This window comes from Hylobates moloch, unplaced genomic scaffold (genome assembly GCF_009828535.3).
Source record: "Hylobates moloch isolate HMO894 unplaced genomic scaffold, HMol_V3 SCAFFOLD_10, whole genome shotgun sequence".
In the NCBI taxonomy this organism is placed as follows: Eukaryota; Metazoa; Chordata; class Mammalia; order Primates; family Hylobatidae; genus Hylobates; species Hylobates moloch.
The window spans coordinates 93,376,526-93,402,688 of record NW_026652285.1 but is presented as its reverse complement, the minus strand read 5'-3'; the positions used below and the strand labels follow the sequence as shown (position 1 = coordinate 93,402,688).

The 26,163-nt window shown below is 37.6% G+C and overlaps 1 protein-coding gene across 1 annotated transcript; it reads left to right on the top strand.

Annotated features, from left to right (window-relative positions):
- Nucleotides 1–1,555: 1,555 nt before the first annotated feature.
- On the top strand, nucleotides 1,556–26,139 carry RAB14 (RAB14, member RAS oncogene family). Its single transcript, XM_032165011.2, has 8 exons — nucleotides 1,556–1,913; nucleotides 10,557–10,615; nucleotides 11,760–11,813; nucleotides 13,253–13,430; nucleotides 16,989–17,055; nucleotides 20,613–20,700; nucleotides 21,054–21,084; nucleotides 22,424–26,139. The coding sequence occupies exons 2-8, from the start codon at nucleotides 10,564–10,566 to the stop codon at nucleotides 22,599–22,601; spliced, it is 648 nt and encodes a 215-aa protein (XP_032020902.1). The 5' UTR covers nucleotides 1,556–1,913; nucleotides 10,557–10,563; the 3' UTR covers nucleotides 22,602–26,139.
- Nucleotides 26,140–26,163: the final 24 nt, after the last annotated feature.

The window sequence follows — 26,163 nt, the reverse complement described above, 5'->3', positions numbered from 1 at the left end:
ACTAAGGCAGGGCCACCTTATCCATTAGGCACAGCACAGTATGCACAGTGCTTAGGGCCTCCAATACTTTTAGGGGCCAACGAAAATGCGTATTTATTTATTTTAGAGACAGGGTCTCCCCATGTTGCCCAGGCTGGAGTGCAGTGGCTGTTCACAGGTATGATCCCATTACTGATCAGCCCGGGAGTTTTGACCTGCTCCGTCTCCGACCTGGACCGGTTCATCCCTCCTTAGGCAACCTGGGGGGGTCCCTCCCTCCTGAACTTAAGTGCAGACACTCTATCTAGTGACGCAGTGCACTACAGCCCAGAACTCCTGGGCTCAAGCAATCCTCTCTCCTCAGCCTCCCGAGTAGCTAGGATTATAGGCGCAGACTACCAGCCCTCCTGGCTTACGTTCCTTTTTTTTTTTTTTTTTTTTGAGGCGGAGTCTCGCTCTGCCGCCCAGGCTGGAGTGCAGTGGCGCGATCTCGGCTCACTGCAAGCTCCGCCTCCCGGGTTCACGCCGTTCTCTTGCCTCAGCCTCTCGAGTAGCTGGGACTACAGGCGCCCGCCACCACACCCGGCTAATTTTTTTGTATTTTTAGTAGAGACGGGGTTTCACCGTGTTAGCCAAGATGGTCTCGATCTCCTGACCTCGTGATCCGCCCGTCGTGGCTTCCCAAAGTGCTGGGATTACAGGCGTGAGCCACCGCGCCCGGCCGGCTTACGTTCATCTAAAGTCAGAAGAAAAAAGTGAACTTTTAGGTCAGAGAAAATATTTTGTTATATAATATTGATACGTCATCTTTATATCAATGCAGTTGTAAAATATAAGTTAAATATTTATACATATATTTAACTTATATGTGTGTGAAATATATATGTGTGTGTGTAATGTACAAGCCACACACAAGGCAACACTGCCCAGGGCCCAAGAAAGTCAAAACGTGTCCCTGCACCCGAAAAGCACGAAACCTTCTGGGGCAGTGATAATGGCAGAGCAAGTTGGAAGATGGCAGGTGGTAGACAAATTGTGAAAAATATCACATTTCTCTCTGTCAAAGGCACCCCCAAAGTGAAGTCAAAATAGAGATGAAATGCAGGGTCACTTCCTAGCTGCGTGATCTTGGACAAGCGAGTTGACCAACCTGAGCCTCAGTTTCGCCATGGATACAATGGGGACGCGTGCCTCCGAGGTTTGTTGGACAGGGCCGGTATACACGAAGCATATAGCGGTATATACAGTAAATGCGCCTATAAATACACGTTGAATGAATGCAGTAAATGCATGCTTAGCATGGTGGCCAGTATACGGTAAGCGTCCAATAAGTGGTAAATGTTGGCTTTAAAAATAGTTCAAAAGTCTCCATGAGCGACAATCCTAGTTCTCCAAAACGCAGGCGCACCCCGCCAGGTTCCACGCAGACCTGCGCAGTAGCTCCCCCAAGAGGCGAGGAGACGCGACTGCGCTTGCGCATACGCGCTTTCCAGCTTCCCTCCGGGCGTGAGCGCCCATGGGGCGGGCCTCAGCGGCGGCGCGACAAGTCCAGAGGTGAGGGCTGAGGAAGGGGCGTGGCTAGCGGGCTGGCCTCGGCCACCCTCTTCCGGGCTCCGCCAGCTGCGCGCGCATCTTCTCCCCCTTCTTTTGTGGTCCGGCCCATTGCGAGGGTGACAGGAAACCCTGTGCAGGGAGTGCCGCCATCTTGGACCAGCCCGAGGAAGATCCTGAGGGAGCCACAGGAGCAGTCACCGCTGCCACCGCTACTGCCGCTACTGCTGCCGGCGCGTCTGCACCTCTCGGCCTGCCAGTGTACCTGCCGGGGCCTCGGCCGACCGCCCCCGCCCCCTCTCCCGCTGCGTCTGCACTCTTGTTCCTGGTCCTGACGCCCCCCTCCCTCCCGGAAAGCTGCCCAGCCACCAGCAACCCCCCAGGTAACCCGGGCCTTCCGCAGTGTCCGGCCGGCTGATACCTCATCGCGCCGGGTTCTTCAGAGGGGCACGTGTGGCGACGGCGGAGACCGGGCCGCAGGCGGGCGGCGCCCCGGGGCCAGGCCCTGTCAGGCCGTGGCTAGCCCGTGGGTCGGCGGTGAGCGCCGCGGCGCCGGCCTGACAGGACTCCCGGGCGGGGGCGGAGGTGTCCCCTGCCCGGCCCCGGCCTGAGCCTCCTGCCCTCCCCAACTGGCGGGGAGCTCCGAGGCGTGCAGGGAAGGGTGTGTTCCGGCCTCGCCTTCCCCGTCTTCTCGGCGCGGCTGGGCAGTACCGCATTTCCCGCGGGCCCCCCTCTCCTCGCCGCTGTTCCCCGCGGCTGCAGCCCGCCCCCGCAGGGTGTACCCACGCGTGCCGCGCCGCCCTGCAGCCCGCAAGCCCCAGACGTGGCGGTCCCGTCCCGTAGGCCGCGTCTGGCTCTGAGTACAAAGGCAGCTCTTCGCAGCCCTCTCTGCATCTCGGGGCAGCTCCGGTGTCCTTGTCGATGTGGGGAGCCCGGCCCTGCAGCCGGGCCGGGGCCGGGGTCTGGGTCTGCGCGCCTGTGCTTGCGATGTCCTGGTTTTGGTGCGTTCCTATGAGGCCCGTGGACAGCCTCTACGGCCCTGAACCTACAGAGCATCTAGAAATAATGAAGAGAAAGTTGTGGCATTTCTAGAATCTAAGAGAAGACGACAGAGCTGGAGTGTTTTAAGCGTTTTAATTGTGGGCCAGGTACATATTTAGGTGTCTTTGTACGTATTTATCTTGCCCCGCGTAGCCCTCGGAGATAAGTTGTCTCCACTTTATAAGTGAGGAAACTGAGGCCTAAAGTTGTGATATGTGTCTGGCTGATGATGGTACGTTACAAACTGACTTCGGCTCACACTGTGGCTGGTGGTTTCTGTATTACACTCAAAGATTAGACTAGGGTTACAGACATGACCATTTATAATGTAGTTACAACTTAATTCCTTTTTTACTGTGTTCGCATTGGATGACAGCTGATTACCTTTTTATGACCTGAAGTCCATAAAGTCAACCACTACACCGGCAAATCCTCATGTTTACAAACCCCAAAGGAGAGATGCCAGGATTTCAATTTCATATATGAAGAAGAAACGGGTTCCAAGAGGACAGGTCCCTTCCTGGTGACCCCACAGCAAGTGTCAGAGCCCAGATTTGAACTCTTGCGAAGTTTACTGCTCATTTCGTTACTATCCCAACTGCCTTTAAAAAATTCTTTTATTTTTCTAAGGTAAATATTGTAGAGGAACAACTGCCTTTCATTTAGATTTGATTGTTGAGGACAAACTTGACCTTGCAGTAATCCAGCTCCTACCCCTGTATTCCCCCAAGCGTTTCCAAAGTTTTTCTTCCAAGTTCTGTTTAGGCAGTTTTACTTGATCATGCCTATAAGTATGTCGTGGTTAAGAGTTTTGGAGTCATACTGTCAAGGGTTCCCCCTCCAGTACTGCCACTTCCTAGTTAAGTGATCTTAAGCAAGTTACTTAACCTTTCGGACTCAGTGTCCTTATCTATAAAGGGGATAATTGGACCTGCATCTTAGAGTTGTTGCTAGGATTAAATGGGGTTTAAAGAAAGCCCTTAGCACGTTGCTTGGCATATAGTAAATCAGTGCCTGTAACAGTGCCAGGCACATAGTGGGTGTTTAATATCTTTTGAATGAATGAGAGAGGAGCATAGCTCCGGAGAGCTACATGTAGAGTTAAACCTGGGCCTTAATTTTAGCTCTGCATTTAGTGGTAGTATGACCACGGGTAGATCACTTTGGTTTCCTTATTTGTAAAATGAGTTTTTAGGATTAGAAACTGTTTATAAAGTAGCTGGCATGTGTTAGGCCCTCAATAAATGGCAGTTATTGTAAAGACGTAAAACCTTAGATTATAATAGCTATTTAAAAATTCCTTGAAATTAAAGCTACATCTTAAAAAGTTGTTGCTTTTTTTGTATCACAGTTAAACTTTATCATTGTTGCATACTTCAACGTTGCAACAGAATTTGGAGTGCTCATTTTTATCAATATCAAATATCTTTGCATAGTCAGTAAGATATTGTGCTAGTGGAGGAAACTTAAGGTAAATAAAATGTGAAAACTTGGGCTATTGAGAGATGTTTCATGTTTTTTAAAAAAGGCTTGAAACATTTTTATGTGGTAAAAAATGCCAGGCATGGCTGAAGACAACAGTTTAAAATAGAAGTATTAGAGGTACTGTACTTGACTTTTAAAAAGCTTCTTATTCTAGACAATTTTAAATATATACAAAATAAAGTAGCATACTGAGCATTCATATACCTATCAACCAGTGTCAACAGTGATCAGTCTTGCTTCATCAATATACACTTGCCTCCTCACTGCCAAATTATTTTGAAGCAAATCTCAGACACAATATCATTAGTAAAATTTTCACTATTAATCCTTTTAACTTTAGCAGTAAGTGCAGGGTTTTTTTTGGCTTTTTGGTTGTTAAGTGCTTTCTTTCTGTGAACAGAGGTCCAGTATTAGAATACTTTATTTCCTGTATATAGAAGACCTTCAAAGTTACTTTTCTTGCCACATTAAGCAATCCAGCTTTTAAAAGTCATTGACATTGTTTATATAAAAGTGACATTAAGTATATTGTCAAAAGTTAGGTTTAAGTGGGTGGGCTATTTGTACTAGTGTTGAGGAAATTGACCACTCATTTTTATTAGATTAGATTATTAGATTAACTACAGAAGTTTTATCCATCTGACTGACAAATCAGGTAGTAGTGGTCCATTTTAGTGGGCCTCTAAAGCAAGTCAGCATGCTTCTCTTCTTGAGTTCCACGAAGGCAGAGACAGTATTGTCTTTTTTGATCATTGCTATCTTGCCAAAGCCTGGCACAATGCTTTGTGCTTAGTAGATACTTAACAGGTATGTTTATGTTGGAACCACAGAAGCAGTCCATCTCAGCTCTGGTATTTTTAACAAAACGTCATGCATGTTAAAAAACAAACAGAAAAAACTTATCAGTGGAAATAACAAGGATAAGAATTAAATTACCTGGAATATTTAGTGGGTTGCTTTTCCCTTGTTATGTCTTGAATGAGCTATGTAAAAATTATACAGTAACATCATAGGTTCTAAGGAGGAGAATAGCTGTATAACAGTTTTTAAAATCAGAGCAAACAGTAAGTAGTTAAGCTATTAAAAAACCCCAAAAGTATGCCGTCTACTGTTGAGTGTTGGTTTTTTTTATTTTGAGGCCAGTCGTATTATTGGCTTCATAAGATATTCCCCTTATTATCAGTAAATGCGGAAATAATGTTGGGAATGTTATGAGTGGGAGATTTGTTTGTTTTTGTTTGGGTATTCTTTAACCTGTATTAAAATTACATAGAAAAGTGCTTTTGAAATATTTATTGGTAGAGAAAATTTTATTTTTAATTCATTATAATAAGTCAGTGTGGGGATATATAAAGAAAAGTTAATAATTTCTCTCTTCCCTTTTTCTCCTGTCCATGTATTTTTCACAATTTGGTGTGTATTCCATATTATATGAATATAGGGTTGAATGTGTGTGTGTGTGTGTGTGTGTGTGTGTGTGTTTGAAAGTGGGGTATGCTATTGCATAAAACTCTGCAACATGTGTTTTTTCACTTAACAAAATCATGCATGTATTTCCAGGTTAATGCATATCGATCAAAATGGTTTCTAAACTAGATGGATATTATTTTGTAGTATAGATGTACTTTATTCAGTCATTTCCCTGCTGATAGATTATTTCCAGTTTTTTGCTGTAAAAATGGTGCATTAAATGCACTAATACCTGTAGCCTTATGGACTGAAGCTTTTGTATATGTAGGATACTTTCTGGGCCAAAGGGTGATTTGGATTATTGTTAAGATTTTTAAATATACTGATTACTTTCCAAAATGTTGGCACATTTCCACAAGCAGTATGTATGGAAGTGTATACCTTCAAATCTGTACCTACACGTTTCAAAACTAGTCGTTTATATGTCTGTGTAATCTTAGGTGTCTGATTCAGTAAATAGAAACCATGCATTCTATTTTTGTCACAACAATAATTAGTGTTTAATATGTGTTCAGTAACCATTTAGATCTAAATGTAGTGACATGAAAATGTGTCTATGATTTTGTTGAGTGAAAGAAATATGCAGAATTTTACAAGATGGCATACCCCATTTTAAAATACATTTTTCACCTTAACAGTGGTGAAAATGGTGGTGAAAAATGGTATGTTTTCACAGTGGTGAAATGGTATGTTTCCACAGTGGTGAAAACTGGTACGTTTCATGTTCAGGAGATGAGGTTGAGAAATCCTTTATTAAAGCAATATTAAGCATATTAATATTTTTAAGGAGTCAGTTGAATACATGGCACAATTGTTAGTGTTTACTATGCATTTAGTAAATATTTCTCTTGGCAGCAAGGGTAGTTTATAGCTAAATTTTGCATGCACTAACATCCTTCCTCTTTCTCTGATTTTTATCTTATCAGTCTACCTGTACATGCCTGAAATAAGCTAATAATACCTTAGAGAAAATCATGGTCTTTGGAATCAGGCCTGGGTTCAAGTTCTAGGTCTACCATTTACAAACTTTATAACACTGGCCAAATGAGTGAATTTCTCCAACCCTCAGTTTCTTTAATTTTTTGCGTGGACATAATGATAATGACTCTACAGAGTTGTGAGAATTAAGTAAGAATTATATAAGGCAATACAGGAAAAAGTAGTATAGATCATTACATGGTTTATTGTCAAGTGTTCTCAAGAAACTTTTTCTAAGTAGATGAATTATAGTATTATAAATTAGTATTACCAGTCATTTATATCTATAAATTCTGACTGCAGTGCATCCTCTGAATGTAATTCATGTATCTTATTCAGAATATTAAATTATAATTAAGCAAGTGAATACTGCAGAGCTACATGGTACATCTCATAACCATGTGGAGGAGGCATGACGGTGGAGAGGGCAGGATGGTGTGGTGGTTAAGAGGGGATCTCTGCAGTCAAAACAGTCCTAGGTTCAGTACAGACTTGGCTGTGTGACCTGGGCATGTTACCTGTTGAGTCTGTGTCCTCATCTGTAAAATGAGGATAATAATTAACTGTGTTATAGGATAGTAGTAAGGATTAAATGAAATTGTATGTAAAATATTTAGCACATTGCCCGGCATATGTCAAGTACCCAATAAATAGTAACTAACAATTGTATTTCTTATTAGTTTGCAAATTGTTGATTATGTGTTAAATGCCTGTTGTCTAAATATGTAGTACTTTTTTTCCTTTAAAGGCAATAAAGATCTTTTACTTACATATGAACTTGATTCGAATACTTTTTGTCAAATGTGGAATAAAGTGAATTTTAATTGTCCCGGTAGTTGTATACGAGTTATAGAATATTACCAAGATTTTTTTTTTTTAATTTATGGGGATTGTAATGTTAAGGGGGCTCATATTTTCAGAGTTTGAACTAGACCAGCATTTCTTGTCCTTTTTTTTAGACTCAAGAGTTCTCTAAGTAAAGCAAAAGTACTGTTAAATAATAGGGGAAGAATTTTTTCCCTTCCAAAGTTAGGTAAAAATATATTCCTCACCTTAACAATGGTATGTTTCGTGTTCACGAAATGAGACTGAGAAATCTTTTGTTAAAGCAACATTAAGCATATTTAGTATTTGAATATAATTCTACTGCAAATACTTTTGACTGAAATGTATTAATATCAGTCAACTACGGGAATATATTTAAATCTAGACAGTATCTTCTTAGAATAAGAAAGGGAAGACCTGTTGTGAGTGTTGGTGGCTACAGTGGTAGATGTCTTCTGCCTTTGTTTACTGAAATTAGTAAGTTTGAGTAGTTTTCCTTTAATTCTGCTTTTATGGTTTTTATTTGTAATTTTTAAAGAAACGAGCAAGAAAAATGTGTGGTGTGGTGAGACAGAGCCCTGGTATTCAATCTGAAATAGTGATCATTTCTTTTATTTGGAAATAGTTTCTACTATATGAATGTTTGTAATTTTAAGATACATTTTCAAAATTAGTTATCTCACATATTTAATGAATGTATGATAATTAGCAAGTACACAAATTAGTACAACTAAAATTGGGTCATAATTTTATGATAGTCTTTAAAGCATTTGAAGTAGAAATTTGAGATTGTTAGAAGTCATAGCTTTAACATAAAATAGAAGGAGCAAAGTATGTACAGCTACAACCTTTAGTTAGAAGAGGGAAAGAAATTAGGAAAATCAAGGGAGAAGAGCACAGAAGAGACAGTAATTCTGTCGCCCCGGCTGGAGTGCAGTAGCACAATCTCGGCTCACTGCAAGCTCCGCCTCCCGGGTTCACGCCATTCTCCTGCCTCAGCCTCTCCCAGTAGCTCCACGCCCGGCTAATTTTTTTGTATTTTTAGTAGAGACGGGGTTTCACCGTGGTCTCGATCTCCTGACCTCGTGATCCGCCCGCCTCGGCCTCCCAAAGTGCTGGGATTACAAGCGTGAGCCACCGCGCCCGGCCAATAATTTTTTATTTTATTTTATTATTATTATACTTTAAGTTTTAGGGTACATGTGCACAATGTGCAGGTTTGTTACATATGTATCCATGTGCCATGTTGGTTTGAAGGTGACTAAGTGATTACTTTTACCCAGGTTTGAATGGGGAAAGAATGTAGAAGAATTAAAAATTGATTAGAAGAGTCGGGAAGAATTCAGGTTAAGAAGTTAATACTCTTTAAATATTTTTAATGTAAGAGATTGTTTTTTCCCCTTGTGTTTGGCATCTGGTTCAGAGATCAGGTAAATAATCCAGACCAATTTTAGTTTCAGGACCAAGTTCATTCTTAAAAGTTTTGAGTCCCTAGTGCCTGGAAAAGGGAATAAAGTTGTTATGATGTTCAGAATCAGTTAATCTAACTAGAAAAACTTCCTTTTCTGAAAGAACTGGTTAAGGGAGTTTTCTGTGATGCAGGAGACTGATTATAAATTTGTTAGAACATGCCAAACTGGAATGGGTAACAAGGCTTCTACTTTCACTAAATGTAATACAGATAGCTAAGTGAGAAGACTGTAATGTGTGGAAGTGATTAATACTTTACTGTAATTAACAACTTCCTCTTCCCTTATAATAATACACTTGTTTTAAATACATATTCTTTCTGCGGGTTAAATGTAATTAATTATATAGAACTTTTGCTTGAAGTATGGTATATAGTAAGGTGATAATTTCAGTAAATAAATTTCTCCAGTCATATTAAATGTCTGGCTTGTGTAATGTGACATTGACAGAAACACTAAAAGCGAGGCTTAAAAATACTGTAAGTCAGATTTTTTTAAACGGGGAAATCTTCATATGTATAAATAATTTTTGTCTTAAGCTGAAAGCTGGTTTGAGAATAAACTTTATTGAAAGTTATTACCAGTTTTACAGTTCACCCCCTTGTTTCTCTCTAGGACCTAGCACAGTGTCTTACACGTTCAGATCATTCATTTGAATAAATTGGAAAGTTTTTTGTTTTCTTTTTAAGTAGGAGAGAAATTAGAATTCTTTAGGTTAAGTCTATTTGAGGGTAAGAAACGGGCTGTGATCTTTTGAAATATCTTCTAATACACAAGCTTTCAAATTTTGCAATCATAAGTACAATTTTATGACATTATTTCTTTCAGTCCCTAGAATAGTATATGGGAAGCACTTACTATGTTGTTAATCTGGCCGGGCGCGGTGGCTCATGCCTGTAATCCTAGTACTTTGGGAGACTGAGATGGGAGGAATGCCTAAGGCCAGGAGTTCAAGACCCAAGTCCAGCCTGGTCTTCAAAAAATGTGTGTGTGTGTGTGTGTGTGTGTGTGTGTGTGTGTGTGTGTGTGTGTGTGTGTGTGTGTGTGTGTGTGTGTGTGTGTGTGTGTGTGTGTGTGATAATCTGCAAGTCCTGTATTAGGTTGAGCTGTATGAAAATGCCAATAAAAATTGACTTGAAAAATCTATAGGAAGAACAGTTTCATGTGATTTAGTCTAGTTCCAACATTGATTTGGAAATCATACGATTGCTCTTTGCTCTGCTAACTGTTGATTTAAAGTAGAGTAAAAATGTTGTTTTGTGTGTATAAATTAAGTGGTTCCTTTATATACCATTCTGTTTAAAATCAGAGTTCTGAACAAGTAGATCATTAGTAACTTACTTGATCATTTAACAGGCAAGGGGACTTTAAGGGGAGAAGAGACTATTTATAGTGATGTTTAACTTAAATTTATAAAGATTTTTTTGTTTGACAATTTTCAGATTAATACTTATTGGATATTTTTGTTTCTTTAATTATACTTTTAAGTTCTAGTGGATATTAAGTGAAATATTGGAGTTTTGGTATAAATGGTTTCTTATATTTCTGTGGATAGCACATGAGAATGTGTAAGCATCATTCATCCAAGAGAATTTGTGTATTTGATCAACTTGTGAAATGCAGTTTTATTCTGACTTACTGTAACCAACATTTGTTTGTATTCAGTGTCCTTTTCTACCTTTAAAGGATAGCAGTGATCTGTTTGAATTACTTGTATATGCTTTCCTTCTGAAGTAACAGAGATTTCTTTGTTTTTAGTGCCACCATGGCAACTGCACCATACAACTACTCTTACATCTTTAAATATATTATTATTGGTAAGTTTATTTAACTTACACTCTTGTTCCCAAAGAAGGTTAACATACAAAATATTTATATGTTAATACTTAAACAGTACCACTTCAGGAGTGAGTGATTTTCTTACTGTAAAACTAAAACTCCTTTTATAAGATTTATGTTTGCATTAGCAATGCAGCTTTTGCATTGTGGCCATGGATATTTCTGTGGTACAGTGTTGGTGGGTACCTTGTGAAGTGATGTTCATTGTTCTTGAGGGCTGCTTGAAAGCTTGTTGATGCTAGGAAGTATCAGTGTTTCAAGGAGTGCAGAAACTTTGCTAAAATACTGTGAAAGCTCTCAGATTCTCCTGGGTTTCCGTTATAAGGAAAAATTGGTAGAGAATATTGTTTGATTCCAAATCAATTGTGTTATATATATATAAAATATAATATTTTTCTTAATTGGTGTTTTTTTCTTAAGTTTCAAGAAGGTTTTGCTTAAATTAAGTCTTAATGCTATTTATCTAAACATAAAACTACATTTGAAAGTACGCGTTTTTCAATGAATTGTTCACATTAGAACAATTTGCTTTCATGTTGACCTTAATGTGTCCTTTCTAATGTTTCCTTCATCAAGGGTTAACATTGCTATAGTACAGTCAGAGATGACATCTTTTCTCCTGGGGTTTTCATGTAATGCAAATTATTTTCTTTCATAGAATAATACAAGAAGTATAAGACAGGGACCTAGTGAATCAAGCTTCCAGAACTCAGTTTGTTATTTCTGCTTGTTACATGCTACCCCATTTGTCACTTTTTGATATTTTTTGCTTCTATGCATGAGTTAAAGGAAAAAACAAAACAAAATAAAACAAAAACATAAAATTTTGAAACAGCTCAAAGTAAAAAAATTCCATTAAAAAAATAAGCACTTCCCAGCTGGTGGCTATTTATTAACAGTAATAATTTACAGCCAAATTCTGTCACTGCTAAAGATTGGGAATAATATTCCATTTGTGTCTCACAGACAGTGAAAACTTTTGAATCATTATAAAGTAGGAAAATAAAAATCTGTTAAGTGTCCCAGAAACTTGTGATATGTTATATGGTAAGAAATATAGCAATCATTGCATAAAATTGAGAAATGTAATTGCCACCTGAAACTTCTTTTTTTTTTAAACAGGGGACATGGGAGTAGGAAAATCTTGCTTGCTTCATCAATTTACAGAAAAAAAATGTAAGTTCAATACATGAGGTAAACATTAACAGTTTTCTCTATCACCATGTTTCTACTTTTTAGAAAGTGTCATTTTCAGTGTACTTCATGCATTTAAATATAACCTTTCCCTATATTTGTACTTTTTTTTAAATGGGTACAGATAAAATGAAATATGCCAGCATATTTTAGTGTTGATTTTTATACACATTATATAGTCTGATTCACTTGTTTTGATTTCTTGATGTTAAAATAATTTTTAAAAATACATAAAATAATGTCAAACTTAATCTTTTTATTCTCTGACTTTCTGTTATAGGAATTGATTATCTTATCAGGAGAAATTTGCTGCATGTATCATTTGTTAAATAATAGCTTTGAAATACTTAAAATGGAATTCTTTCTACTCTTTCTTGGGTGATAGAAGGGACCAATGTGTTGTAACTGATATGCTAAATATAGTTGAAAGTGTTTCTGTATAGTTGAAATTATTTCTTTGACATTTTTGTGCTGCTTACACAGAGGTTTGGTGTAACATTTTATGAAGTGCCCAGCAGTCTGTGTCCTTGTACTGGAGAATGGTGGGTTTAGGTTTTAAGTGGCCTTATTATAAAGAAAGGACTAATAAATTTGTTCATCGGCTTAGACGTATATAACTTGTCATTGTATAATCAGAAGTATATATTAGCCAGGTGTGGTGGCTCATGCCTGTAATTCCAGTAGTGCTTTGGGAGACTTACGTGGGAGGCTTGCTTGAGCCCAGAAGTTCGAGGTTACAGTGAGCTATGCTTGTGCTACTGCACTCCAACATGGGTGACAGAGCAAGACCTTGTCTCTAAAATATATGCATATATATATAAAACATGCTGATTTTCTTTGAGACACTGATATTTTCTGGGATAAGATCTGTTTGACTAACAACTCCTAGGGTACCAAGACCATTGATTGATCTGTTATAGATAATGATTGTAAGAAGGCTAAATGGTATAATGTTGATATTGTGAAGAATTAATTAAAATCCTTATTTTTACTTAGCAGATTATTTTAGTCGAGGGGTCAGCGAACGGTGGCCAGTGGGGCAAATCCAGTCACTGCCTGTTTTTGTGAATAAAATTTATTGGAATACAACCATATCTGTTTTACATATTGTCTCTGGCTGCTTTTATGCCTCAGTGGCAGAGTTGAGTAGTTTGTGACAAAGACCTTTTCACCTGCAAAACTTAAAATATTTTCTGCTTGGTCCTTTATAGAAGTTTGCTGACCCCGATTCTAGTATAGTCACATTTCCTTGACTTCTTACTTCTGGGTGTTTGTTAATTTTTTTTTTCAGTGGTAGCTTTAGTCTATTTATAGCCTGTAAGTATTAGTAAGCCATTTGCTTGTTTAGTGGATTTTCCCCCTCTAGGCTTAATTTGAAGTTTTCTGAAAATTGGGCTATTACTTTTTTTCCTCCCTAACAGTTATGGCTGATTGTCCTCACACAATTGGTGTTGAATTTGGTACAAGAATAATCGAAGTTAGTGGCCAAAAAATAAAACTGCAGATTTGGGATACGGCAGGACAGGAACGATTTAGGGCTGTTACACGGAGCTACTACAGAGGAGCTGCGGGAGCTCTTATGGTGTATGATATCACTAGGTAAGAGATAATTCTTCAACCTTCATATGGGGAAAATAAATCTACTTTGGGCATTTTTTAAAAAATCGACTTAGGCATTTTTTTTAGTTTGTAATTGTATGACTGAATGAACTTGTTTTTTATGGTTTCTTAAGTTGCCATGTAAAACTTGATATAACACATTGATATTTTCTGAAAGTTTTTATGACTGAAGAAAAATTTAGGGAGATATCGGGTGAAGCTAATAGAAGAATACAGTTCTGAAGAGCAACTTCTGTTGAAGGATTTGAGGAGAAATAATATTTTATATAAAATGTTCTTTTAAGTAGAAAACAAGCAACTCACTCTTGGGACTTACTCTATTTAGTCTCTGTTGTTAAAGTTTACACCTCAAAAGAAGGCCAAGCAAAGAGTTTTGCTAATCCAGCATGGTAGATTATAAAAAATTTTATGCTTGCATCTGAAGGTCTTTGAGTATTTATTTACTTTATTTTTTTTTCTCTTAAAATGGATAGAAATGACTTCAAATACTACATGCAGTAGGTTTAAATTTATTTCAACATGACTGTTTCTGGAATTCCAAAGCACTTGATGTAAAGTAATAAAACTACTGTACATAAAGGTTTGACTTTGGAGAACATGGAAAACTGTGCCACTTGATTAGACCCTGCACTGTTTGTCTACTGTAAGCTAGAAAATGAACTGGATCACCTTTCATGTTGACCTAAAGTGCCAGTCAAAAGCAATGTGACTCTCTTTCTTGGGGGTAAAGATGGGTGAGTGGGACCAAGTGATAATTAGAGTTTAAAGCATATTTCCTTTCGGAAAATTCCTTATAAGGTTTCCTCTTGATGTGTCATAATGCGCATTAGCATATTAAGACTCCAGGAAGTTCTGCAGTAAGAAATTCTTTGCTGTATGACTTTATTTAATTTGGTGCTTCCTAAGCTTATTTTATTGAGGAACACACTTTGGGAAATGCTGCCTTAGAATAAAGATATTGACTAATTATGATTATAGTGCCTAAAGTTTCAGTAAATTCTAGAATTGAGTGGCCTCAGAGCAAAACAGAGGGAAACAAGCCTTAATGCCCTTCATTATAGCCAGGCAATCAGTGATATGATCATGAGTATTATGGGAAGACTGTTAATAAACCTGGCCGCCTACACAGAACTGTCTAGTTTTGTGAGGAATGCATTTCTGAAGACTTCACATAATTAAAAACTCAATAAAATTTAAGTATGGTGATGTGTGCTAAGAATATTGTTTTTGCTTTTAAGCATATCTTTTAAGCATAGTTACTACTTTTGGTAAAATCTGTGTCTATTCAAGTCGTCAAAAAAAGGTATTTCAGCTGGGAACAACCAGAACGTGCATCAACTGAGAACGTGCATCAACTGATGAATGGATAAACACTATGTGATATATCCATACAATGAAATGTTACTCAGCTATAAGGAAGAAGGAAATACTGATACATGCCACAACATAGATGAAACTTGAAAGCATTATGCTAAGTGGAAGAAACCAGACACTAAGAGACACATATTGTATGATTTCATTTATGAAACATCCAGAATTTATATTCTGGTAAAAGAGAAAGAAAGTGGATTGCCAGAGGATGGGGAGTGAGTGACTTCTAAGTGAGTTCAGAGTTTCTCTTTGGGGTGATGAAAATGTTCTAGAATTAGATAGTGGTGATCAGTGCTCAAGTTTGTAACTATCCTTAAAACAACTGAATTACGTACTTTAAAAGGATAAGCTTTATGATACGTTCATTATATTGTAATAAAAACTGTTACTGGAAAAGAGTGCCCCAGGCTTTAGTCAGGTGCTAAAGTGATACTTCCTAGTGACTTTGATGTTGCAGTCATGACACCAGTTTTTTTCTATTATTCTTTGACATTTTACAAACGTAAAAGTCTCTTTTTATTTTTGTCATTAACTCTCATTGTTACAGGGTGCTTTTCTAAATTGACAGCGTAGCCTGTCGTGACAGTTGTTTTGCCGTAACATTTTGACATATCTAGTATTTTAGCGCCTTTTTGTAGTACTAGTACCACCAATTAATGTTTGAATAATATTTATTTATAGATTTAAAATTACAATGATAGTGAATTTAAAATTAATAACAATTACCAGAATCATTTGCAGAAGTTATGGTACATGTAAGTAATATGGTTTATATGATCTTGGTACTAGGCTTTTCTGTGTACTTCACTCTCTGTGCCAGCTTTGAAATTTTAAAATTCATCAAAGTCAGTAGAAATGTTCGGACTTGTTTAAGGTTTATGCATGAAGTAGTAAAACATACCTGTTGTGTAAAGTCAAGGTATGCCAATAATACAAATATCAAACACAGATAAGGCTTGTGCTTTTTAAAAATGATATTTTATCATTGTTTACTTAGAAAATTCTAAAACATTGGGGGGAAAGGGGCTATTTTGATATATATGACTTTTTTGACATCTAAGTGGTGATTTATGAATAATATGATGTAACACAATAAAAGTCTGACTAAGGAGTTCTTTTCAGTTCTCATTGGGAAAGAACTATATACTTTGAATAACAAATTTTCTATGAGAACTGGCAGCTAGAGATCATGGAATATATTCACAGGACTAAACTAGAAACACTTAAAGGACATGTGGTATTTGTAAAAGAGTTCTAGGCCTGGTTTTGACACCAGTTAAGTCTTTATGGGCTTCTGTTTCCTCACATGTTAAATGAGTAAGATAGACTAACATTCTGAGTCTATAAATCAGAAACATTTTTAACCTCAAAAATTTTATTATTTTTGACCCCTTTGGTAGATTCTACTGTGTATAGTATTACAAATATTTGGGTTTGTTTACTATCTTAGAGCTTACTTGGCTAGTGAAAATGAGCCTATGAGTTTTTAAACTCTTGCTTGGAGAAAGTAGAAAAATAGGACAGTTAGAATTCCAGAATGATTTAGCTGTCTGATAGATAAGAGTACAAAGTTAGGACGAACTTTTTCACTGATATCTGGGGACTTGAATTCTTGTCAAATGTCTTCAAAGTCAATTTTACGCTGTTATGGTTAGCTTGCTCTTTAAATTATTAAGGAAAGGTGAATTGTGTGCCAGCTTATAATAGTGTGACTTGGTTTTTAATGAAATTAAAATTTAAAGACAAGCAAAAATGTCTTCCATTAAATGTGTCATGGTTAGGCATTTTGATACAACTTTCAAAGTGCCTCTTTGAAATTACTTTCAAAGTAATTTGAGTTTTGACTCCACATTGGCGTTTGCCTCAATTTACTGTGTTGTTCCTTGCTTGCTTGTTGGTCTGTTTACGGTATGCTTTTAGGAGTAAACAATTTACTCCTGACCTGTAATTATCAAAGTTGTTGGATATTGAGTTGTTTATTTAAAAACAATAGGTTTGGCTAGATTTTTGAAAAGTATGCAGTTGTATTTCACAACTATTGTTCTGAGTAACTGGTCAAAGCAAAATTATTTTAGGATATGTTGATTAAATATGTATTTTAAATATTGAAGTTTTTTTTTTCTATAATTATATGGCAGTCACAAATTTAAACTTTTATTTTTGCAGAAGAAGTACATATAACCACTTAAGCAGCTGGTTGACAGATGCAAGGAATCTCACCAATCCAAATACTGTAAGTTAAATGGCATCTTATTACGCAGAAAATGTAAGAACTAAGCTAACCCAAAAAGGGAAGCCATTTACTGGTGAGATTTTTGTCTTCAGGTACGAAGAATGAGAGAATTTTGATTGTATTCTTCAATTAGTTGAAGAAAACCTAACAGTTATTTTTCAGTTCTTATTAAACCAGGTTTTGCATTTTATTATACCTAGGTTTTTTGTTCATGTTTGTTATTACAATTATGAATGTAGTGGTGATCTCGTGAAGTGAAGACTATGAAATCTGAAATTATGATTTTAAAAGAGATCTGCATTAATGTCATAAAACTTTAGCATTGGAGGATACTGGGCAAAACATAGAAGAGATCTTTCTGTACTGTTTCTTACAACTGCATGTGAATCTGCATTACCTCAATAAAAATTTCAACTAGAGGAGGAGAATTAAGGATAAAAATTTCAGTCAAAAATAAAAAGGATTCTATATGTGTTAAAACATTAGCTTCTTAACCAGACTGAGATGATATTTATTGAGATTTTAAAGGCCAGCCACCATGCTAGACTCTGCAGTATACAAAGATAAACATGGATCCTTGGTCCCAAAGAACTTATAGTCTAGCAGGGAGAGAACCAGCAGGTATGCAGATAACTGTGCTGCAAAGTAGATTGAAGCATGAATTAGAAATAGAGGGACTGGCACAGTGCTGGAGAGCCTAGGATGATCAGTGCCGTCTGGAGAGAAAGCAGCTTTACAGAGGAGTGATGTTTGAGCTGGTCCTTGAGGAGTGAGTGAAGTTTCAGTAGATATTGTTGAGGGTATGCCAGGAACAGTGTGAGGAAAGACGCACTGAGCTGCGACTTGAGTTTCTCAGGAACAAGGCTTGTATCTCACTTGGCTTTATACCCCCAACACTTGGTAGAGGCCTCCTTCAAGAACTGTGTAATCAGTGGTAAGATTAGCTTTTGTCAGGAAACGGTGGTTTAATCACATTGAGAGTCAGTTAACATTGTTTGCCTATCATGCTAGAGACTGTGCCTGAAACTTACATTTCCATTACCGCATTAAACCCAAGGTTTACATAACACGCCTATAGATGGGTGTTCATAGCAGCTTTATTTGCAGTAGCCTAAAACTGGAAACCTAGGTGTTTCCCAACCTGGCCATTGACAGGTGAATGGTTAAACAGTTCGGAACATCTCTATAGTGGAGTACTACTAAGCCGTACGTAGGAATGAATTCTTTATATATGCAGCAGTTGAGCTGGGTCTCAAGGGCATCATGCCCAGTAAAAAAGCCAATCTCAAAAGTTTATATACTGTATGATTTCATTTAGAAAACATTCTCAAAATGACAAAATTGTAGAGATGGGGAATAGATTAGTGATTGCCAGGGGTTAGCAAAGGGGGTGGAGGGTGGTAGTGGTGTATGATGACATAGAGGGCAGCACAGAAGCAGTTTCTTTGTAGTGATGGAACAGTTCTGTATCCTGATAGTGATGATGGAGATCTGCACCTGAGATAAAATTACATAGAACCACCCATGCACGAACGCACATGTGCCTGAGAATGTGTAAAAACTGAAATCTGAATAAGAGCTGGGGATTGTACCAATGTCAGTTTCCTGGTTTTAAGAGTGTATTATAGTTACGTAACATCCTACCATTAGGGAAGTTTGGTGAAGGATACACAGGACCTCACTGTTATTTTTTGTAAGCCTCTGTGAGTCTATAGCTATTTCAAGTAAAATATTAAAAACAAAACTCATTATAGAGGGCCCGTGGAGGAGTATAATAAAATTAACCTTCCCGCCCTGTGTCCTTCCTGCCTCATTTATGTGCTTTGAAATAGAACCAGATCAGGAGAAAAAAAATTTCTTGAGTTTTTCTTAAGTGCTTCATTTTCTATAAAATTGCCCTTGATTTCTGTGTAGAAGTTGTGTTCTTTACCATTTTGTTGTGGGCATGTTTTGTATCTCTGTAATTAGCATGCCACTTTATGTCTTCCCTTTCAGGGAGATAAGAAGCGTTATTTGGAGATTCATAGGGAATCAGGAGCGGGGCAGTATTTCTTGTTTTGAGTACCTATCTTATAATGGCCCTATGCTAGTCATTGTGGCTTTACCAGACTTGATTTTTTATAAATTGATTTCCTTTTTAAGTATCATTATTTTATTCTTTTAAAAGACGAATGGATAGTGTGTGAAAGTTTCTTCCCCTTCACAGTGGGCACTTTGTCCACACTGTTTAAAGAATGCTCACTTTTGTTGTACTACTTAACTGTCCTTGCATGAGGTTTACATTCAGATCAAAATGATTATTTGGTTTATGGACACACATTTTTGAAAGTGGAAGAGCCAGGAGCTGTAATTTCACATGAAAAAAAAAGTTAATGGCTGAAGTGCCTTTTAGTTGAAACCATCCATTCCTGAAGTGTTCATATCTAGATTACCATATCTGTTTGGAAGGGGGAAGAAGGGAAGGATTTTACAGATTGGTGTCAAATAAGCTCATAAATGTACAAAGTTTATCCATAACCCCCCTCCCCACCCCAGCTAAAGGCCAAAGCCTTTTGCTGTTTCCCAAGGGTACATATTTTTTTCGTACAACTTTGCAGAGCTGCCTTTAACTTTGGCCTAACTTCACTTGTATGAATGGTTCCAAGGTAGATATAGGTGGGTGGGTGATATTTTGCCTTGGATTTGAACTTACTGCATACGTGCCCCCAAACCCCTACTCCCAGCTGCCCCTTGTGTATACACATAGACGTCTCTTATCAGTTACCGTTAACTATAAACTCAGTCCTGTCTAGGGATAGTGCGGGGTAGGATAGTATTTGTCTGAAGATCACAGTTTGGGTTTCTACTGGAGATCTAATGTCCTCCTACCACTGACTCACTGAGTGACCTTCAGCAAGTCCTTTTGCCTTATTTGAGCTTTAATTTCATTACTGGTAGCCTAAAGGAGTTGAACCTAGTGGCTTTCAAACTTTTTGAGGATCTCAGAACTGTTTGAAAATCTGATGGAAGCCATGAACCTTCTCCTCTAGGGAATGTCCACAATTACAGTATTTACAGTATTTCAAGGTATTTACAGGTCCCTGGAGCTTGTCCATGAACCCTTAGTAATCTTACTAAGCTATATCGTAATTTTTGGATTAGACCAGGTGTCACCAAAGTATGTATGGCCTACGGGCCACATTCAGCCCACAGCCTGTTTTTGACTGGCTTGTGAACTAAGGATGATTTTTAGATTTTTAGAGGGTTGTTAAAAACAACAACAACAAAAAACCCAGCAAAGAACATGTAACAGACCATATGAGGCCCACAAACCTGAAGAATATACTATTTATTCTTTACAGAAAGTTTGTCAACCCCTGGCCTAGACCATTGCTAAGGTCCTTTGTAGTAATGACTTCATGAATCTGTAGCCCTGTCTAGTGGATAATTGCTAGTACTTGGTTTTCTTTTTAGGCCCAGTTATTTTTTCTATCAAGATTTTTGGATTTCAGAATTTGCATGGTTGGTTTAAATTACTGCTTTTGTTATAAGGTGTCTTTCTTTTGATCACAAATTAGGTAATAATTCTCATAGGAAATAAAGCAGATTTGGAGGCACAGAGAGATGTTACATATGAAGAAGCCAAACAGTTTGCTGAAGAAAACGGTGGGTTTCTTTAAGACTTAATGGTCACAATTGGGAGAATTATTAAGGAAAGGTGGGATTGACAGTTTTGTTGGGTTTTTTTTGCATTTTCTTTTAATGCAGACACCTCAGAAATCTCAAGAATGAGGAAGTAACAAAATGTTTTTCTATTTCTGTGTGATTTATGTTGGAGCAGTACAGTTACTTAGTGACAAATATAAAGATGCTCTCCACCTCAAACTTACATACTGTTTCATAAAATACTATGGGAGGAGTACTAAAAACTGATGGGAAACTTTTTCAGATGTTACTAAAGAAGTGCACTTGTGAGTTAGTTTGAAGTGTCCTAATTGTAGTCTGAATTTTATTTTTAGGCTTATTGTTCCTCGAAGCGAGTGCAAAAACGTAAGTGTGACCAAAATATAGATATTTCAATTATATTCAAGTTTCACAGTAGAACTGTATATATGAAAAGTATATAATGTCTATACACATATAAAGTACTACCTATAAACGTGTAATGCTTACTGCAGGAAGAACAGCAAACATCTCTTTGCTTCCTTTTTTACATTTCAAAATAATAGGAATTTTTGTTACTTAAAAGATTGTACCTTGATTATGCCTGTTGGTAACCCAGGTTAATAAATGAAACTGTTTACATTTCGAAAGTGTTTGACTTTTCACAAATGACAGTGTTTGACTTTTCACAAGTGAGGTTGAGTTTGGCATCTCAGACATAAGCTTGGTCAATCTGTTCTTCCTATAATACTTTTGATCACATTAAAAAGCATGATTTAAGGGAATAGCGTCTACTCAGAAGCATAGTGAACATTTTCTAATTGTTCTTCCATGTGTGCTATTGAACTGTGGTACACCCATCATTGTTCTTCATTTATTAGGCCAAAAATTTCTTGTGGTGAGGAGAGGCTAACCTGTTTTCGTTTAGTCTCAGCTGTGCTATTAGTCCAAAGAAAACTGAATGGAGGTGTTAACGTGGCTAAGCATGATTATGTCACCATCACCCGATTAAAAACAGCTCAGTTCATGCTTGGCTGAGCAGACCATATTATTCTTGGAATTCTTTTCAGCATGTTTGGAGAGATTTCATTTCTGTTTGGAGTATCCTCTCTGTTATCACAGAAATGACCTATCTCAATTGTCATGGTGTGTATTAACATACAGTATTTTAATGATTGCATATAACACATGTAGTTGTCCAAATAGGGTTTGTAGAAAGGGCTTTCAGTACATGTATGTATGTATGCTTTCCATAGAAAATAGTTTTCCGGCCGGGCGTGGTGGCTCACACCTGTAATCCCAGCACTTTGGGAAGCCAAGGCAGGCAGATCACGAGGTCAGGAGATCGAGCCCATCCTGGCCAACATGGTGAAACCTGTCTCTACTAAAAATACAAAAATTAGCTGGACGTGGTGGTGTGCACCTGTAGTCCCAGCTACTCGGGAGGCTGAAGCAGGAGAATCGCTTGAACCTGGGAGGTGGAGGTTGCAGTGAGCTGAGATGGGGCCACTGCACTCCAGCCTGGTGACAGAGTGAGACTGTATCTCAAAAAAAAAAAGAAAATAGTTTTCCATGTTCTCTTAGCTCAGTGTTCTGGTAATCTCTTATTAGATGACAGTGGTTAAGTTGAAGACATCATGGCAGTTAACTAAAGATTAGCAAAAGGTCAGTGTCTTGTCTTTTGTAGAAAACTGGCTCTCCAATAAAGTTATCAATTGCCTCTTAGGGGAGAGAATGTAGAAGATGCCTTCCTTGAGGCTGCCAAGAAAATCTATCAGAACATTCAGGATGGAAGCTTGGATCTGAATGCTGCTGAGTCTGGTGTACAACACAAACCTTCAGCCCCGCAGGGAGGCCGGCTAACCAGTGAACCCCAACCCCAGAGAGAAGGCTGTGGCTGCTAGTGACCTCTTTGCCGTGGCCCCTCATTTGACCTTTCACCTCTGTCTGTTGGAAGCAGTACTTTTTACTGCCTCATTGTCTTCTGTACATCTTACTGGGTTTAATTAAAAAAAAAGAAAAAACTCTGTTGTAAAAACAGTTTAACACAATACTAAACTGCTAAACAACTAGATGTAATCAGGTTATCAAAGGCAAGTAGAGTAATAAATCTCTCCTGCATGGTAAATCTAGACTTTTTTTCCCCCTTGTCCTCGTGATAAGTATGTCACCAATATATGATTTAAACTGAGCACTGATGCTGGACTTCATGATTTTTACCCTCCCTTTGGCAAGGCTTTGTCTCACTGTACGGTTTAATTTGGTGATATCTTAAGCCTTTCTTCCCATCCTTAACTGTTCAAGTATGTCTGTTGTAACCAATAAGTTTATTGCTGCGAAATGACTTCTGATGGTAGAGAAGGGGTTCTATAACTGCTTTTGTTTTGTTTTGGATAAATTTCCTGTTGTGTGGGTGGCATTTTTCTTGACGAGGTTTGTTTCTGTCTTAGCCTCGCACAGGGAAAATATCCATTTATCTTCTCTCTCGTGCTTAATTAATAGCTTTATCTTTTTTTATACCATTTTATCCTTTTCTCTTTAACAGAAAGTAAATATGTATAAAATTTGAAGGAATCGAACTAACAATACATTCTGTGTATATTATTTTAATGAAGAAAATAAATTGATTACTGGCATTGGAACAGTATAAAATACCAGTTTGTACAGTATGACCTATATGTGACCATGTTACTCCCTTCCATTTCACACAAAGAAATAGACACAACTGCAGTTCACAGGTAGTACTGGCTCCACCCCTTGGTGCTGGCAGTGTTTGGGGACATTATGCTGGAAAGAGCTCCTAGCATCAGACGATTAACACTAGCAGATTCTGTTCCATCTTTGCACTGTTGCTTACCTGCTGATTTTCTTAACTGTTCTTGTGCAATCGACAATGTGCTAACCTGCTTTTCTCTTTTTGTAAACGTTTTTGCATTACAGGCTGCATTTTTGCCTTACTGTATAGAAAAGAAAAAAGGCTGGGTTTATTATTGCACATTTTAAGCTTTTATACCTTTATCTTCTTGGAATGGTCAGATTCTGAACTGGACAGTCAGAACCACAGGTCTGCTGTTAAGGGATTTTAAATTGTGCATTTTTAACCCTACAGTGAAATAACTTAAGATATCCCTGTGTTCATAGTATGAGAGGCTGTTTTATGTCATGTTGGCATAAATTGTTTCGTAAAAGGGAAAGTGTTTCTAAAGGTGTTTCAGTGCTTGTGCGGATACAAAGTTATTACTTTGCACCAGGTGGTTTGGCCACTGAATTAATACTGTATAGCAAGAGAAACAATCTTATTTCTTTGGACAACAAACATGTTTTATTAAGTTCTTCATTTCTGTTGGTTTTTTAATTGTGTTTATGATTCAGTGGCTGGGAATTGAGAATTTATTTGAAGTAGAATAGGTAACACCTCAGCGTATTATAGAAAATGCACTCAGCTCAACTGCTGTGTTTAAAATACACATTTTAAATCCCTCTTTACAGACACTAACATAAAAGTACATCTTTCTGGGTTGTAAACATGTGGTAGTACCAGAGTATTGTATAGTCAATGTTAAATAAAAGCCAAAACTGGAATGTGCAGAAAATAGGCTTTGGTTAATTTGTGGATTCATTTTTATTTTTGTCTTTAACTTTTTAAAAAATAAGATTTCTGGAGTAGATCGGTATATTCTGTTAAAGACTTAACAGTGATCCATTTTGCTTACACTGTTGCATCACAAGGGACTCACCCAGGGACCATGACCTGCTGGGGTGTGTGTATATTTACAAAAACAAAACAAACAAACCACCCATTGGGATATAAGGTAGCAATCACAAACTAAAGACTGCGGCTTGTTGAGGTGCAATATCCTGACTCCCAAAGTTAGTTACAGTGGGTTTTATTGTTTTTGTGACCGAAGGATTTATTCAGACTGCTGTACTCTTCATTTGATGTAACAAAATGCTATTAATCTAAATATTTGTAAATAAAGTACCTGTATCTAGATTAAATTAAAATTGGTTGCATTATTTTCTGAACTATAATAGGGTTTTTCTTCAGGTGAGCAACTTGACGTGTCATGAGTTTTTATTGCAGCACTGTCCATATTCATTTTATAAAGAGAGGTCTACATATGTAGCATATAAAACCACATCACTAAGTAATAGAGCCAGTTTTATTCTTGTGTTTACATTACCCTTGAAATGTTTTCAGTCAACGTTTTTCAGTGTAAGATCAGCACATTTGGTGGCTTGATGCTGTTCTCCTTTGACTGTACCGGGAGCCAGATTCTATCATATGCATGTGTAATCCCCTGTAATAAACTCAGGTGCTCACAAATAGAGCAAATTGTCATATTGTAACGTGTGTGTGCCAGACACTGGGCAGTACACTTTGGAAAGAATGTGAAATCCTTTTAATTTTTAATCCATAGCTTACTGCTTGTGCAGTCACCTGCTTCTCGAGGTTACTCATTGCCCTTGGACCTGTGAGGAGGCCCTCAGATTAGTAATTGGTGCTTAGTACTATTTATGCTTAAATAGATCTTCCAGTACAATGTTGAAGTCTTTTTTATGGATAATAAAGTGATGGAGTAACTTTTTTTTTTTTTTTTTGGTTGGTGGTTTACATGTAATAGAGGTAGTATAATTTCTTTGGAAAGATGTCTTTTGAAGCTAGCTGTTAAGCTTCATACATTACCTCCCTTCTCAAATTCCGTAAGACAGTAGTTTTGGGGAACTTTTTTGCCCATGTGTCCACTGTTTTAAGTGTGATTTAAAAAAAATGAGTGGTTCAGTTTATTCCCTTAAACAGAAGAAAAGACCAAATAATTACCTTCCATTCCTCTTCATGTGGGAGTATAGAAAGGGTTCATGTGGCATTTTAGAGAAAAGATAATTTATCCTCATTCAACACAGGCCCAGAAAATGGTGTCCCAGAAGGAAGTCAATAATTGTGACTAGGCCAGGCCTTTTAGCATTGAAACAAAAAAATGTAAATACAAAAGAAATCAAGTTTTGTTTTGAAAGTAGATGCCTTCTAGAACTTAACTGTGTATTAATAAATTGTCACTTTCATTGTCTTCATTGTAACTCCATTGATCCCGTATCTTAACGGTCCACTTCTAGCCAAATAACTGTTTTGGAATAAAAACCTTGGTGGTGAGGGATTACTGCACTGTGCTGTTCTGTACTATAGTAACAGGGTAACATGCCTGTTGTGACTCAAAAGCTGTCTAGTAGTGATCTAGAAAAGAGTTCCCGAGAATATTTTAAAACTTACTACATATTTCCCCCTTGGGAATAATTATGCCACACTGTGAGAGCAGCTGCTGTTCTAGTTTTTAAAGAAACGTATACATCATGGAGTCGTGCTGTTAATTATAGTAGTTCAAAATTTTAAAAGGCAACACAATTTGAATTTATCACTGGGTCAGATTCTCCAAGGTACAAAGTTTTCCTGATTTTCCACCGAAGAAT